Here is a 14,487-nt window from a genome sequence, read left to right on the forward strand (position 1 = left end):
TTTAAAGTAAATATAAAATAAATGTATTTGAACCCGCGACCTTGGCTTGACCGAGACCAATGGACTAAAGAGGATAGTGGACAACCGCTTTTCCATACAAACGTATTCCCTATTCCTTCCTGGATATTGACTTGATGGAATATATTTCTACATTGTACATTGTATTCTAGGCTTAGTTGTATATTAATGGCTATGTCCCTTCGTTTGATTCCATTTTTTGATTATTATTATATAAGTTAGGAGCGAAAAACTAATTCCGTTTGCGTTTGTATACAAAACCGGTAGTCCCCTTAAGTCGCGTAACTCTTAAGGTCGCGGGTTCAAGTCACATCCAGCCATTTCACCATATTTTTTTTTTTATAGCGCCCATTTTAGGTTTAAAATATCGTTAGTGTCAATGTATTCCTCTGTTGTTGGGCGAATCAAATTTTAGATGTTACGTCTCTGGCGTTATGAAGAATGTCTCTGGAGTTACCGAGAAATCACGTTTCCAATTTAATATTGGTCTAAATTTTAGGTCTACAAGAGAGCAAACCGCTTGGTTTAACATATAACATAAAATGATTTAAAAGTAATACTTACTCGTAGTAGTTGTTAGTAATTATTTACTCGTATTATTGGAGGAGCGCTGATGGCCTAGCGGTAAGGGCGTGCGACTTTCATTCCGGATGTCGCGGGTTCAAACCCCGGCTCGTACCAATGAGTTTTCGGCTAACCCCAATAAGACCTAGTTTACCCTCTGGGTTGGAAGGTCAGATGGCAGACGCTTTCGTAAAAATTAGTGTCTACGCCAATTCTTGGTATTAGTTGCCAAGCGGACCCCAGGCTCTCATGAGCCGTGGCAAAAAGCCGGGTAATGCGAGGAAGATGATGATATTATTTATAAAGGACAATTTAATTTAAGTAAAAATGTCGTGGACAGATTCGCGTCTAAAAGTTGATTCGCCCTGTTATAAGATGTTTCCCGGAAGTAGGGTATTATGATGTTCTTATACGTAGGTATTGATGTTATCTTCTGTGTATTGTGTTATTAAAACAATGATATCCGCACTCGGGCACGCTCGGCTGTCCGCTTAGTGCTTAGCGAGCTGCGACCAGAACTGATCTTAGTCTATTATTTTCATAGAAGAACTAGGGTGACTGCTATAGTCATTGGCCACTATATAGTAATGGGCCACACCTAACAAATCAGAAAGAAACAAGCCAATTGAAGGTTTATTGTTAAGATTGGCCAATTAGTGGTACTATGTAGTGACCAATAACTTAGCAGTCACCCTATGGCCTATTCACCTTAGGTCGTAACTTTGTGGCCATGTCCGTTTACTCCGTTTTAACCTTAATTTATTTGTTGTTTCTAGACATTCTAGTAACGTGCTCGGGTCAAAATTATTTTCGTTTTCTTGTTTGTCCCCAAAAATGTGACGGAATGTAGCTTTTTGTATGGAGTGAAATTTAGTTTGTAATTTTTCTCATGTAAAATATAATCTACAGCTAGAAAGACATGCGACAGCACTCTACTTTTTTATTTATTTCATAAATACAAGCGTGACAGAGTGGTCAGAAACAAGACAAGGAAAATAATTTTGACGCGCTTGCCGCACTGATATCAACCATATTGAGTTGATAATGAGTGTCATATATATTTATTGTTGTGTAAAACAGTTTAATCGTACGGCACTGTTATTTTTTCTGTATTTAATGGCAGCAAAATGTACAACTTCGAGGAATTCGGCAATTTCATAGTTGCGTCAGAGAATTATTTAACTGTGCCGCAGGTTTAAGCTTTCTCTTGTTGTGACGATGTTTAATTGTTAGATAATTGTTACATTAGGTCTTAAGAATACCCGTTTAGCCGGGGTAAGTTTATAAATACTTGATAAAAATAAATGCAAAATAGGTACAATGGTTGTCAATTTGCGGATAATAATGTCTGTATTGCGCGCGGTGTTTAAGTACCTACGTCTGTATCTGACCTACTGATAAAACAGTAGATCCCACATTTTGTTTGTAGCCGGCTAACTAGAGCGGAAAGTGAAAAGTATGTCCTTATAGTTATAATTTACAGGAGTTTATAATTTACCTGCATTTATCGCGAATCATAAGCATCGAGGCACATTAAATAAGAAATAAAATCAGAGTTGTGCTATTTGCAACAAAATTCCAAGAGAAAATTGATGAGAAAAAACAAAAGACGGGCGAATGACTTAGTTTTTTTTTACAACCGGCCAGTGCGCGCGGTGGCTGCACCATGCAGGTTTGCCATGTTACATGTTTAAAAACTATTGATATTAATTGTAGGTACGTGTACAGTTACCTGCAATAATATGTTACACAACGATGGCCGCAAAAATATGTGACACGCTCTTATGGCTCTACAAATAAGATTGTGTCAGATATTTTTGCGGCCTTCGTTGTATAACATATTATTGCAGGTGACTGTACCTAAGTATTTTATTACTATTTAAATGGAGGATTATTTTTTTACGACCTCAACAATATTGATAGGCACTTTGGTACTGGAAAAAAAGATAAAATATAAAAGAAAATCAAAATCGGGACTGTAAAGTTTATTGTTGAGGTCCCTTCCTCGTTGAATGGTCTATGTAGTCCAGTGTCTCAGTGTCTGTATCTACATGTTATTATTTTGATAAATAAAAGTCTATAAAATATCAAAATCGTTTTATTTCTCTATTTCTAAGTGGTTAAATAACACAAGTAAAAATAATAGATATATTTGGCACTTTTAAAGGTAATTTCTTCAATTAATTAACTGACATTACAGCGAACCGAACCGAATAAACGCTTGGGAAATGGCACAGACAGCTGTCAAATTTAATTTAACCCTTTTAACGCTAACAGCAAAGACCGGATATTAAAGGGCAAACTTTAATGACAGGTAGGGAGTTCCTTTATCAATAAACTCAATTATCGATGCTTTTCCCATATAGGGTGACTGCTATAGTTATTGACCACTACATAGTAATTGGTCACTCTTAGGCTTCAATTGGCTTGTTTCTTTCTGATTTGTTAGGAGTGGCCAATTACTATGTAGTGGCCCTTAACTATAGCAGTAACCCTACTAAGTTATAGGTCCAACGATGATGCGCCGCGCACGTAACGCGTGGCGCATCATCGTTGCTTTCCAATAAGGTATATTATGAAGTGTTATTATAAAATAGTAATTTAAAAACAAGCCTCATATTGCCCAATATGTTTAACAATTTCTTTGCCAATAGGGAATATTAGGCAAAGCTCTGCGTAGGTGGCACCTTTGTGGCACATACAGTAAACAAACCACATTGACACATCACACGTCACGTCAATCACATGGCCTACCGCGAAACAAGAAAATCGAAATTTCGTTATCTAATCGCTCTATCACTTGCATATTCGAGCGATAAAGAGGCAGATAACTAAATTTCAATTTTCGCGTTTACCGGTAGGCCCTTATTAACAAACCGCCTTGATTCATCAATGTCATCTTTTATTGTCTGTAAAAACTTGTCAAAAAACAGTTTAAGGCACAGTATGTATAAGTTAGTCTATGAATTTACTGTGTCGGTAGTGCTGCACTCTGTCGGGAGAACATTGCAGTAATATCCCCTATTCTCCTAAATAAAATGTACAATAATTTATAAATAACAGCGATATGAATTTTATTCAACCTAATCATAGACAAAGAAATACTGAGTAAAGTAGTGCAATATATTGGGGTTATTCCCACTAGTTACCACCAAGTTCTTACCAGTGGTAACTTCTGGGAATTTTTTTCCCACCTTTTACCACCAACTCGGTTTGGTGGCAACTACTGGGAATTTTTTTCCCAGTAGTTACAACCAAAATTTTGTTAAATTTCAATAAAAACAGAATAAATAGTATAGCCGTAAAGTTGTCAGCTTGTGTGGATACAAGAGCGTTTGAATACAGTTACCACAAAACGTGCGGGGGCTTACAGTTCCATACTTTAGCTGTCAAATTTGCGGCTAAATATATTTTCAATACTTTGAGCGTATTTACTGATATGATGTATTTTGTATTGCTAAAATTTTTACCAAGATTTACGCATACTTGACTAAATTCATAAAAAATATAGTGTCATGTTAAAATTATAAAGGATCAGTCATATCTATTCTATACACTACATGCAAACAGTTAAACAACATATACATTATAGCACCTAGATATACAAAAATATACGCTTGGAACATTTTCTATATTACAAACTACATATTCTAAAACAATAAAATCGTCATTTTGTGCATCTTAGGGCCTCTTGCGCCATTCAGGGTTAGCCAACTCGGGGTTAATCGGTTAAACCCGGAGTTACCAGTACAATTTAACCCGAAGTTACCAGTACAATTTAACGGTTAACTCCGAGTTAGTCGCTAATCCTGGATGGGGCAAGTGGCCATTGACCCTACCACGGCCAAGAGACAATCATTTAACAAACGCCAATCAAAAATTTCTCTATTCGATTGGCGTGTATCGATAAACGACTATCAACCTGGCTGAGATTTTTTTTTGATGCAATTAAGATTCTAAAAATACATTTAAAAAGTCTAAAGGTTGGCTAAATAAAACCTGCTTCGTTATTTAGGTAAATTAAACATAAATCAATCTATGTATATAGTTTGCAAGAAACTTCCTAATCTGACTCCCTAGATAAAGTAAGGACGCTTAGCACAAATAATTCCGTACATTGACCCCCCTGTTCCTATCTTTATCGCTCGCGCGTAATAGTTATATTGCTGTGCCGGCGGGCAATGGCACTGTGCGAGCAGGAAACCAATATAATTACGCGCGTGCGATAGAGGTAGGAAATGGCGGGTCAATGTACGAAATTCTTCGTGCTTAGCCATTCTTTAGGTAGGTACCTATTCTGAATTTCTCCAATAAAATATTTAATTCGCTCCTAATATTTTACCGCGTTCCGTTAGATACTTCAAGGGCGGTTTTTTTTATCAAACAGTTACAAAACGTAGGTATGCCATCAAAAACAAAAACACCATTTAAAAATATTCTACAACTTCTCTGAAACAAAAACCTATCAATTATCTGAATGCCCAAAATGTACTTAGTCCAAGATTTAATCGATTATATTCCATTTAACTTAGCCTCCTCCATGAAGTCAATTAAAATGTAAATAGAGACCGAATCTTACCCTGCACATACTTTGAAGTGACAAAGCATGGAGGTGACATTATGAACCTCGTATTTTCATAAAGATTGGACGTACATTTTGGTAGTTACACATTCAGTGCAAACTCTGTGTAAAGATAGTTTGGTCCGACTCTAGTAAACCCTTTTTGACAAAAACATAATCCAAGGTTACACAAACCTCAAAATTAATTTTAAACCAGAAATATCCGCCAATTAGTATTTTAAATTTAAACCCCGATTTCATTAAAAAAAACCTATCAAATAATCTGCTCCTGACTATCAGTTGGTGTCGTTTTGGCGCTGCAGCAAGTTATTTTAGGGCTATCCTCTCTCACTTGTTCAGGAGTACCCTCCTTACAGCACGAGCTAGCAGGCTGGTGGACTTCCACCTTTTCTTTATTACAACAACTGTCACCGAGCAACTGCGCGTCTTCCACGTTCGGCTCCTCTTTGTGACAGTGTTTCTGTAAAGTTTTAGCCTTAGCGACTTTAGACGGACACTTGGCTCCGAAGTGGCAGCTGGCTGGTGTCTCCTGGGATGTGCTGGCGCGGAAGTAGTGGGAGGGTTGGATGCAGGTGCGCGTTTGGCAGATGAAGTAGTCAGACTCCGTGGTGAGAGAGGCGTCTAGGAGCGGCGGGGTGGAGGTTTCAGCTGTAAGAGAAGTGTTTTTTAGTTATATTTGTACATGTACAGTCGCCGTCAGATATATCGGAGCGGCCAAGGTGCTAACAAATATCTGAACACGCCTCTATTGTCAAGGCGTCTAAGTAATATTTGTGAGCGCCTTTGCCGCTCCGATATATCTGATGGTTATTGTATAGTTGATACAGAAGTGGTCATTGGCTACTGGAGTGGTGTATTATAGTAGGTATAACAACCATCTTTAATATTGTTTGTTTTGTTTTGTTTTCCAGTATTGTAGAGGATTGTTCAACCTCTACAGGAGTATAGATATGTTATATTATACATTAAACGAGTGTAATCGTAGTTAATCGAATAAAATAAACACTACACTAAAATTAGTACGTGTTTTTGTAGCACTGAAACTAAAGTGCTAAAATATCTTACACTGCTATAAACTAAAAACCACTACTTCCACCACTACCTACTAGATACTAGTGATACTACTACTACTAGCACTGGACCCGACTACCCGATTTCAACACACTTTTCTTAACCCGTGGAGCGCCCTATTATCACACGTGTTACACTTAACTTAATTTGGGTCGTAGCGACTCAGACGTGTGTTACCACAGATCAATATGGGTCAAATTGCTTTGCATCAATTTGTTGTATGGTGGACGTTCGACGGGTTAAATGTGTAACGCGGCCTCGGCCAACTCTCGTAGCAACTATAGTAATCGAAGCTCAATTTATTTTAATTTTATTTGTTAGGAAAACTTACAGCTAGAGTAACAAGTTATGATGATTATGAGATTTTTTGACATCCGCGGATGCGGATGCGGATATTTAAAGCCTCACATCCGCGGATGCGGATGTCAAGATTTGGTACTTAAAAAACGTCAAATATTACATATTTAGCATTTTTTATTTAAAAAAAACGAAACGTTTAGTATTTGAGCAAGAATATAGGCGCGTTTTATTTAATAAACAGTAAGAAGGCCGACTTTTCGGGATCTAGACGATTTCGTTATATATAATGACGAAATTAGGTACCTATAGCACTTACGCCGGCGGCGCCGCCGCTAATACGTTCCTGTTACCGACTTGGTCGACATCCGCTTCATGCGGATGCTCCGCATCGATTTAATGCGGATGCGGATGCAGATGCGGATGTTGAAAATAATGCGCATGTTCCGCGGATGCGAATATTCGCAACATCCCTGGATCTAAAACCATATAAGGAGCGTGCATGACTGTAGGAGGCAGCACAGGAGCCGTCAGATTTTTGGCGCTTGTGTGTGAAATGTGAATGCTTCAGGAGGCCTATTATGGATGGCTTAATTTATCCACGTGACAAAATATCCGTCACTTTTTAACAGAGCGCGATTGAAAGTGACGGAAATCGTTTTATCAGGCTGTCACGTAGACAAGAACGACCGTCATATCCGTACTGATGTAGCACACAAGATGACAGAACCTACTAACTATGCACAAGAAAACGCACGAAAACGGTAGAGGCTTGCTTTGGCAAAGTACTTTTCTCAAAAATGGACGGCAAAGTCGACTTTGCCGTTTAAAAAATAGGTCGCGAAGCGCGTAGTTTATGGTCAGTCAAAAATTAAAAAGTTAAAAACATTGCAGTCTCGATTTTGGTACTGCAATGTTGCATACAAATTCCATTATTTGTCGAGTTCCAAACTTTTTAAAAGTTGAAATGGCCATATCAAATGAAGGCACAGGCCCATTAAACAGCCAAACAGATGATTAGTACCGCGACTATTTAGCTGTCTCAAATAGGTTGGCGTATTTTCGGCAGAAAAATACACTTCTATTTTTTTATTAAAAAAATAAAAAGGCGGCAAAGCTATTTTTTTCAATTGTTTCTACTTTTTTCCGTGAAAATATATACGTAAGAACGTTGCTTTTGTAAAATATTTCTATGATATTTATATTTCTTGCACCATTTTTGAGAAAAGCACTATATATGACTCGGCTGGAAGGCTACTTGCTGGCTTCGGATTCAATTAAACGGACTCCCAAGGTCGTCCGTTTAAAACGAATCCTCAGCCTGCAAGTAGCTGCTTCCGAGCCTCGACAATAATGTACTAATGTTTACTCGTATGTTTCCGATTCAGGCCACAATGTGGTAGACGCTCCAACGCGCACGGTCCCTATATCTAAAGCAGTACCTATTTGACTTATTGGCTAACAATACTGTTCTTCGATAAAACCTACCATAGATTTTCTATCTGTAGAAAACTATAACTAGATAAAAAAAACTATCATTATCTGGTGAAAAATAAAAATTAGGTTGTCCATTGAACACTTAAAATTTGGTAGTACTATGGTTACGATAACGTCCATTGGTAATTACATAATGAATGTAAAAATCAAGTGTAGGTACGTATCGGCACTACTTTGAAAAAATCTCGTATCTCACACTGCTACTCAAAGTTGAATACCACATTTTTCTTTTGGTTGACAGAACAAGATACGAGTTTTTTTCAAAGTAGTACCGATATTTTTATTTTTTATTGGTGTTCATCTCTTGCGGGCTTACAGGTGGCCCAAAAACGCTCACAAAATAGTACAACATAAAATTACCATATAAACAATGTCAACTTACCTAATAAATAAATTGAATAACACAATTATATTACATTAAATTAAATTACACCAAATTACAATTGAATAAATGTGAAATTACAATTGAATTAATTTATGTCAAATAACAGAAGAACAAATATTGCATTACGTCAAATTAAACTGAATTATACAATTAAATTAAAATAAATGTCAATATAACTACGCAAGCACATAATTATCGGACTAAAAGGTTTGCAAAATGAACTATTTTTGTTCTTAATAGTGCCATGTTATCGGCAAATACATCAGCGTCCTGGATCTGTGCAAGAAACTCATTCCCCAGTGCAATAGCTCTGGCAGTAGGAGCGTTGAAGGCTTGACGAGTTCGAGTTTTACCGGCTGCAATGGCAAAAAGAATTCGCGCGCGTCTCCCTTTGCGGCCTACCGCGTTCGTGAAGTTATCCGGCACAAATAAATTTAGCCTTATATGTGCTTTGTTTAAAAAAAAACACTGACATAAAACGGTGTAAAATAATCTGCCCACCGCTTTGGCATGCAACAGAGTGTAACACTGCCACCATAAATTCACTTTTGAGTAATTTGCCATTCATCGAATACAAAAATGACAACGCTAATACGCTTGATGGATCAGTTGCGTCTCCTCTATCACTGGCTGCGTCGTGCCACAAGATTGTAACAGATGGCGTTAGCACTTTCTACATCGCGCTTACGGAGCTCCGAATGTCAGTTACTATCAATACTACTTCTGACCAACTCTCAGTGGTCCCCATGCACACCAGCCTGGAGAGAGTACTCTCTATTGCAGCGTTTCCCAAACTATGAGTGGCGAGCGAAATTTTAGTGGGCCCTGAAACATAAGACGATATGTCGAACGATCGAGTTAACAGCCGGTACTAATAATATGAATTATGCTCCTTTTTTAAGACGACCAAGAGGCGGGTCCCGAATTTGGCAGTTTTTGTTAGGTGGGGTGGGTCGGAGCTCAGTCAACTTTGGGAACCACTGCTCTATTGCCCTCTCTCTACATACTACAAATCTATTTAATCGATTCGAAACCTGGCGGCCTAGCCAATACAAGGTGACAATCGCTTGCGCTTCGATATCAAATCGCTTTGTATCTCTCTATCACTCTTCCATATTAGTGTGACAGTGACAGTTGCGTATCGTTCGCTACGGAGCGTTAGCGATTGGCATGTTGTCTACGGGGCCTGATTATACAACTTTCGCTATATAGAAAAAAATCACGAATAAGGTCTAAAGCGCACCATAAATTTTTTTTAAGTATTTTTGCAGACATGAAAATTGCTTCTAAAAATGCGTAACTTATTTTATTTTTGATCGAAATGATCGATTACTTTTTATTTGTTAAATCTAACTAGGGCTTCCAAATACCGGACTTCTTTCAATACCGGTATTAATACCGAAACTGTCCTCTTCAATACCGGGATCCCGGGATCCCGGTATTGACTATGAATCGCTTAAATTTTTTGAGTTTTATTATAAAAAGGCTCACTGTAACACCAGATATGTATGTCTTTAGCTTAGGATATTAAACAATAATCGCCGTATGCAATAATAGGGAATATTACGCAAAACTCTGCATAGAGGGCATCACTAACTCAATCACATGGCCTACCGTAAAACACTACAATCGAAAGTTCCGTTTCTACCTCTCTATCACTCTTGCTTATTCGATCGATAGAGAAACAGATAACGAAATTACGATTTTCGCGTTTCGCGGTAAGCCACCTGTAAACAAACCGCCTTGATGCATGAATGTCATAGTAAAACTTGTCAAAAAAACTGGTTAAAGCGTAGTATGTATAAGTTACTCTATGGTTTACTAAACAACTTAGTGCTGCACTCTGGCGGTAGAACATTGCAGTAATACTAGGGAGTATTACTGCAATGTATTATCATTTCACCCTCCAGGTTGGCAATCATTTTATCCGCCTTGTTAACTTCACCATTGTTACCAGTCTCATTTTTAGTTCAACCTTATTAGGTTGGCTGGTTAATAAACCAGCCAACTATACCTATTCAAATTTGCCACTAAAAATTCGTTTGCCATACTACAATTATTCCTTGCTTATTAGTTTCCAATCTTAGATATAATTTTAAGAACTAACTAATTAATAACTACTTAATATCATATCCTGAACATCAGAATTCATTACCAAATATTTATCTATGCATATGCACCGACCTTGATCCACTTAAATGATCTTGTTTCATTAAATGGGCAAGTAATATTCTTGATACAGCCGAAGTTACTCATTTTAACGGATTTTAAACAGTATAATCGGCACATTTTCCTTGTTTTTGGAAATACCGGGATCCCGGTATTGCATTAAAAAATACCGGGAGGTATTGCATTAAAAAATACCGGTATTAAAAAATGCGTTTTCACAGACGGGATCCCGGTATTTCGGGATCCCGGGATCTCGGTATTGGAAGCCCTAAATCTAACCAAAATTAACAGTTCAATAACAATGATATGCGCAATCCTGGTCACGCACAGCCGTCTGCTCAGAGCTCTGCGAGCTGCGTTCGGTTCGTGAGATTTGAATGAGACTGTAGTATTCTCAATTAAAATATTTGAAGGGATTAAACTAAATAGCGTGTATTAGGTTTAAAGATAAGGTCGCAGTGGGCGGGCTGTATTACGTGTAGATTCGATGGCTGCCCAGAACGCAGATACTTAGGTCTATGTTTAGCAGATGACTTTCGACTGCCTGAAAACTGTCAATATTTTGAGCTCGGATTCCGAACAGTTGCTACGAGAAAGTAGACGTGTGCGCCTCTTTATAAAGATAACAGCAATCCAAGATACCTTTCCTACAACTACCACTAAAGTGGTGGAATACTAAACAGTACTAGTACGTACTACATACGAGAGTATATGAATAATGGCGCATTTACATTTTGCAGTAACCCCAGAACTCTCCGCATTTCTAAGTAACAAATACATCTAGAAACGAGCCTCGTGTTGCCCACGATACAAAATTATAGCCAAGGAAGTTAGAATCTAGTTGTATTTTGAATTAGGTTGAATTTCATTTGATCGAAAATTTTACGAGACAAATGAAATGCTGCCTACTTTGTTTATAATGAAGGTTGACATATTCCATCGAAACTGAGTGTACATCCTAATGTACATTGGGCGGCACGACGCTAGGGGTTTTACATTTTTCATTTATTTTCTATGAAATTGCAGTATAGTGAGAATGGAAGGCAGAGGTTACTTTTCTGCCGGGGGTGGAGGGGTTAAAGCTACGTTTTCACCAGAGATGTGCGAGGAATCGAGGATGCGTAGTGAGGAATGTACAAATAGATTTTGCTGCGCTGAACGAGGATAGGTAAATGAAGTGATTCTATTGGCTTTTAACAAAAACATCCCTCGCTACGCACCCTCGCACACCTCTGGTGAAAAGGCAGTAAGGGAACTCATTGCGAAGCACCCAATATGTAAATATAATAAATCGTCACTACTCTGAAAAATCTCGTATCTCGCGCTGCTGATCAAAGTTAAAACGCAGTAACTCTGTATGCATCCCATACATAGATACCACATTTTTATTTTTATTGACAGAACAAGATTAGTAGGTGCAGCGAGGCAATTTCGACTGGTAAGTTATAAAGTACAACTTTGACTACCGAAAACTACTATCTACAGTACTTTTTCTGACAACTGATTGCCTTTATGCTGTAGATTAGTTATCTAGGTTATATTTTTTCTGACTCACATCCAAAAATATTGAGTCTGTATACTTAACACACGTGCACACAAGGAATTTTATCGAAAACAAAATAGAGCATTTGGTCTACCAAAGCCATCTATGGCGAAATCATTAACAAGCTTTTCCGCTATCTGGACATAGGTGACACTGTAGTTAATAATTAATAATGTTAAATATGGAAGATATTTCGATAAGTCAAATTTCCCACAGTCAGGATTGCCTCGCTACACCTTACGCGTTTTTTTCAAAGTAGTCACGAAATGCACCACAACACAACTAAACATACTTAATCTTAATGAACTGGAGTAAACTGACATTTATTGACACCTATTTCACATGAATTTTAATATTTTTTTATTTAAATGACATATGTTAAATATATACTCCAGTTGATTTAAATCCCACATTAACTATAGCAATATTTTTTCTGCAAATATTTACTGCCTACTTTACTTAGTAGCAACTGCGGGTACAGTTGAATAGAGTTCAACAGAAGTGGCCTAAAACGGGAACATACCAATTTACGGTTTTATTTTTGTACTCTCATTATCAAATCAGTAATAATATCAAATCAAATCAAATATCATCATCATCATCATCTCAGCCATAAGACGTCCACTGCTGAACATAGGCCTCCCCCTTGGACCTCCATTCGTACCGGTTGGAAGCGACCCGCATCCAGCGTCCTCCGGCGGCCTTAACAAGGTCGTCTGTCCATCTTGTGGGTGGACGTCCTACGCTGCGCTTGCTAGTCCGTGGTCTCCACTCGAGCACTTTTCGACCCCATCGGCCATCTTCTCTGCGTGCAATGTGGCCTGCCCATTGCCACTTCAGCTTGCTAATCCGGTGGGCTATGTCGGTGCCTTTAGTTCGTCTACGGATCTCCTCATTTCTGATTCGATCACGCAGAGAAACTCCTAGCATAGCCCTCTCCATAGCTCGTTGAGCGACTTTGAGTTTTGAGAAGAGGCCGATAGTGAAAGACCACGTTTCGGAGCCGTAAGTCATCACTGGTAACAAAAAGACTAAAGACTTTCGTCTTGAGGCACTGAGGTATGTCGGACGAAAAGACATTACGTAGTTTCCCGAACGCTGCCCAACCGAGTTGGATTCGGCGGTTGACCTCTTTCTCGAAGTTGGACCTACCTAATTGGACTACTTGTCCTAGGTAGATGTACGAGTTAACAACTTCGAGTACCGAGTTCCCAACAGAGACTGAGATGGGTACAACATTGGCATTTGACATAAGTTTCGTCTTGTCAATGTTCATTTTCAAGCCCACCCGTTGTGAAACGCGGTTGAGGTCATCGAGCATCATGCTAAGTTCCTCCATCGACTTTGCCATGACTACGATATCGTCGGCAAACCGAAGGTGAGTGATGTATTCGCCGTTGATGTTGATGCCAAGTCATTGCCATTCCAGGAGCTTGAAGGCGTCTTCCATTACGGCAGTAAACAGTTTCGGAGAGATAACGTCTCCCTGCCGTACGCCTCTTCGCAATGGAATCGCCTTCGTGCTCTGCTCCTGTACTCGGATCGACATGGTGGCGTTACTATACAAACACTTCAACACTTCGATGTACCGATAGTCAATATTCCACCGAATCGAAGGCTTTCTCATAGTCCACAAACGCTAAGCATAATGGCAAGTTTTACTCTTCGGTCTTCTGTATAACATGCCGCAGCGTATGGATCTGGTCTATGGTACTATAGCCTTTTCGGAAACCAGCTTGTTCGGGAGGCTGGAAGTCATCAAGTCTGTGTTCGAGACGGTTCGTGATGACACTTGAAAACAGCTTATAGACATGGCTCAGAAGCGTGATGGGTCTGTAGTTCATCAATAGGCTGTTATCACCTTTTTTGAAAAACAGCACCACCTCGCCTCTATTCCATGTTTCAGGCGTTTTGCCCTCGGACAAGACGGAATTAAAGAGCTTCTGGAGGACTTTAAGTACCGGTGTTCCACCCGCTCTCAGAAGCTCTGAAGTGATTCCGTCTTTGCCCGGCGCCTTGTTGTTCTTAAGCTGCTTTAGGGCTATCCTAATCTCGTACAGACTGATGTCCGGGATATCTTCGGTATAATGTCGGGACAGCTTGGCTCTTGGATTTCCTACCAAGCTGTCCACGGGCTTTGCGATCGAAGTGTATATATAGCTGTCCATAGAACCTCTCGATCTCGCCTAAAACCTCCGCTTTGCTCGACGCTATGCTGCCATCTTCCCGTTTCAGCTTTGTCAGCTGGCTTTGCCCAATAGACTTGTCCTTTGCGAACACTTTGGAGCCTTGGTTTCGCTCAATAGTCTCTTTAATACGGTTAGTATGAATCCCAATAATCAATAATCAGTGGTAATTTCA

General features: G+C 38.9%; 1 protein-coding gene and 1 long non-coding RNA gene across 4 annotated transcripts in view; one reads left to right on the forward strand and one right to left on the reverse strand.

The window, feature by feature from the left end:
• Positions 1 to 2,667, forward strand: part of LOC134804395 (uncharacterized) — a 201,115-nt gene extending 198,448 nt beyond the window's left edge. The window contains exon 2 of the long non-coding RNA XR_010146119.1: positions 1,457 to 2,667. This is a non-coding gene — a long non-coding RNA (uncharacterized LOC134804395). The remainder of the gene's footprint in view (positions 1 to 1,456) is intronic.
• The window catches only part of LOC134804371 (uncharacterized), a 34,317-nt gene continuing 22,487 nt past the window's right edge, over positions 2,658 to 14,487 (reverse strand). For all 3 annotated transcript variants that reach the window (XM_063777405.1, XM_063777404.1, XM_063777403.1), the window contains one exon: positions 2,658 to 5,812. In XM_063777405.1, the coding sequence (XP_063633475.1) occupies positions 5,418 to 5,812 (395 nt within the window). In that variant the 3' untranslated portion in view covers positions 2,658 to 5,417. The remainder of the gene's footprint in view (positions 5,813 to 14,487) is intronic.

The sequence above is a fragment of the Cydia splendana genome, chromosome Z (assembly GCF_910591565.1).
Source record: "Cydia splendana chromosome Z, ilCydSple1.2, whole genome shotgun sequence".
In the NCBI taxonomy this organism is placed as follows: domain Eukaryota; kingdom Metazoa; phylum Arthropoda; class Insecta; order Lepidoptera; family Tortricidae; genus Cydia; species Cydia splendana.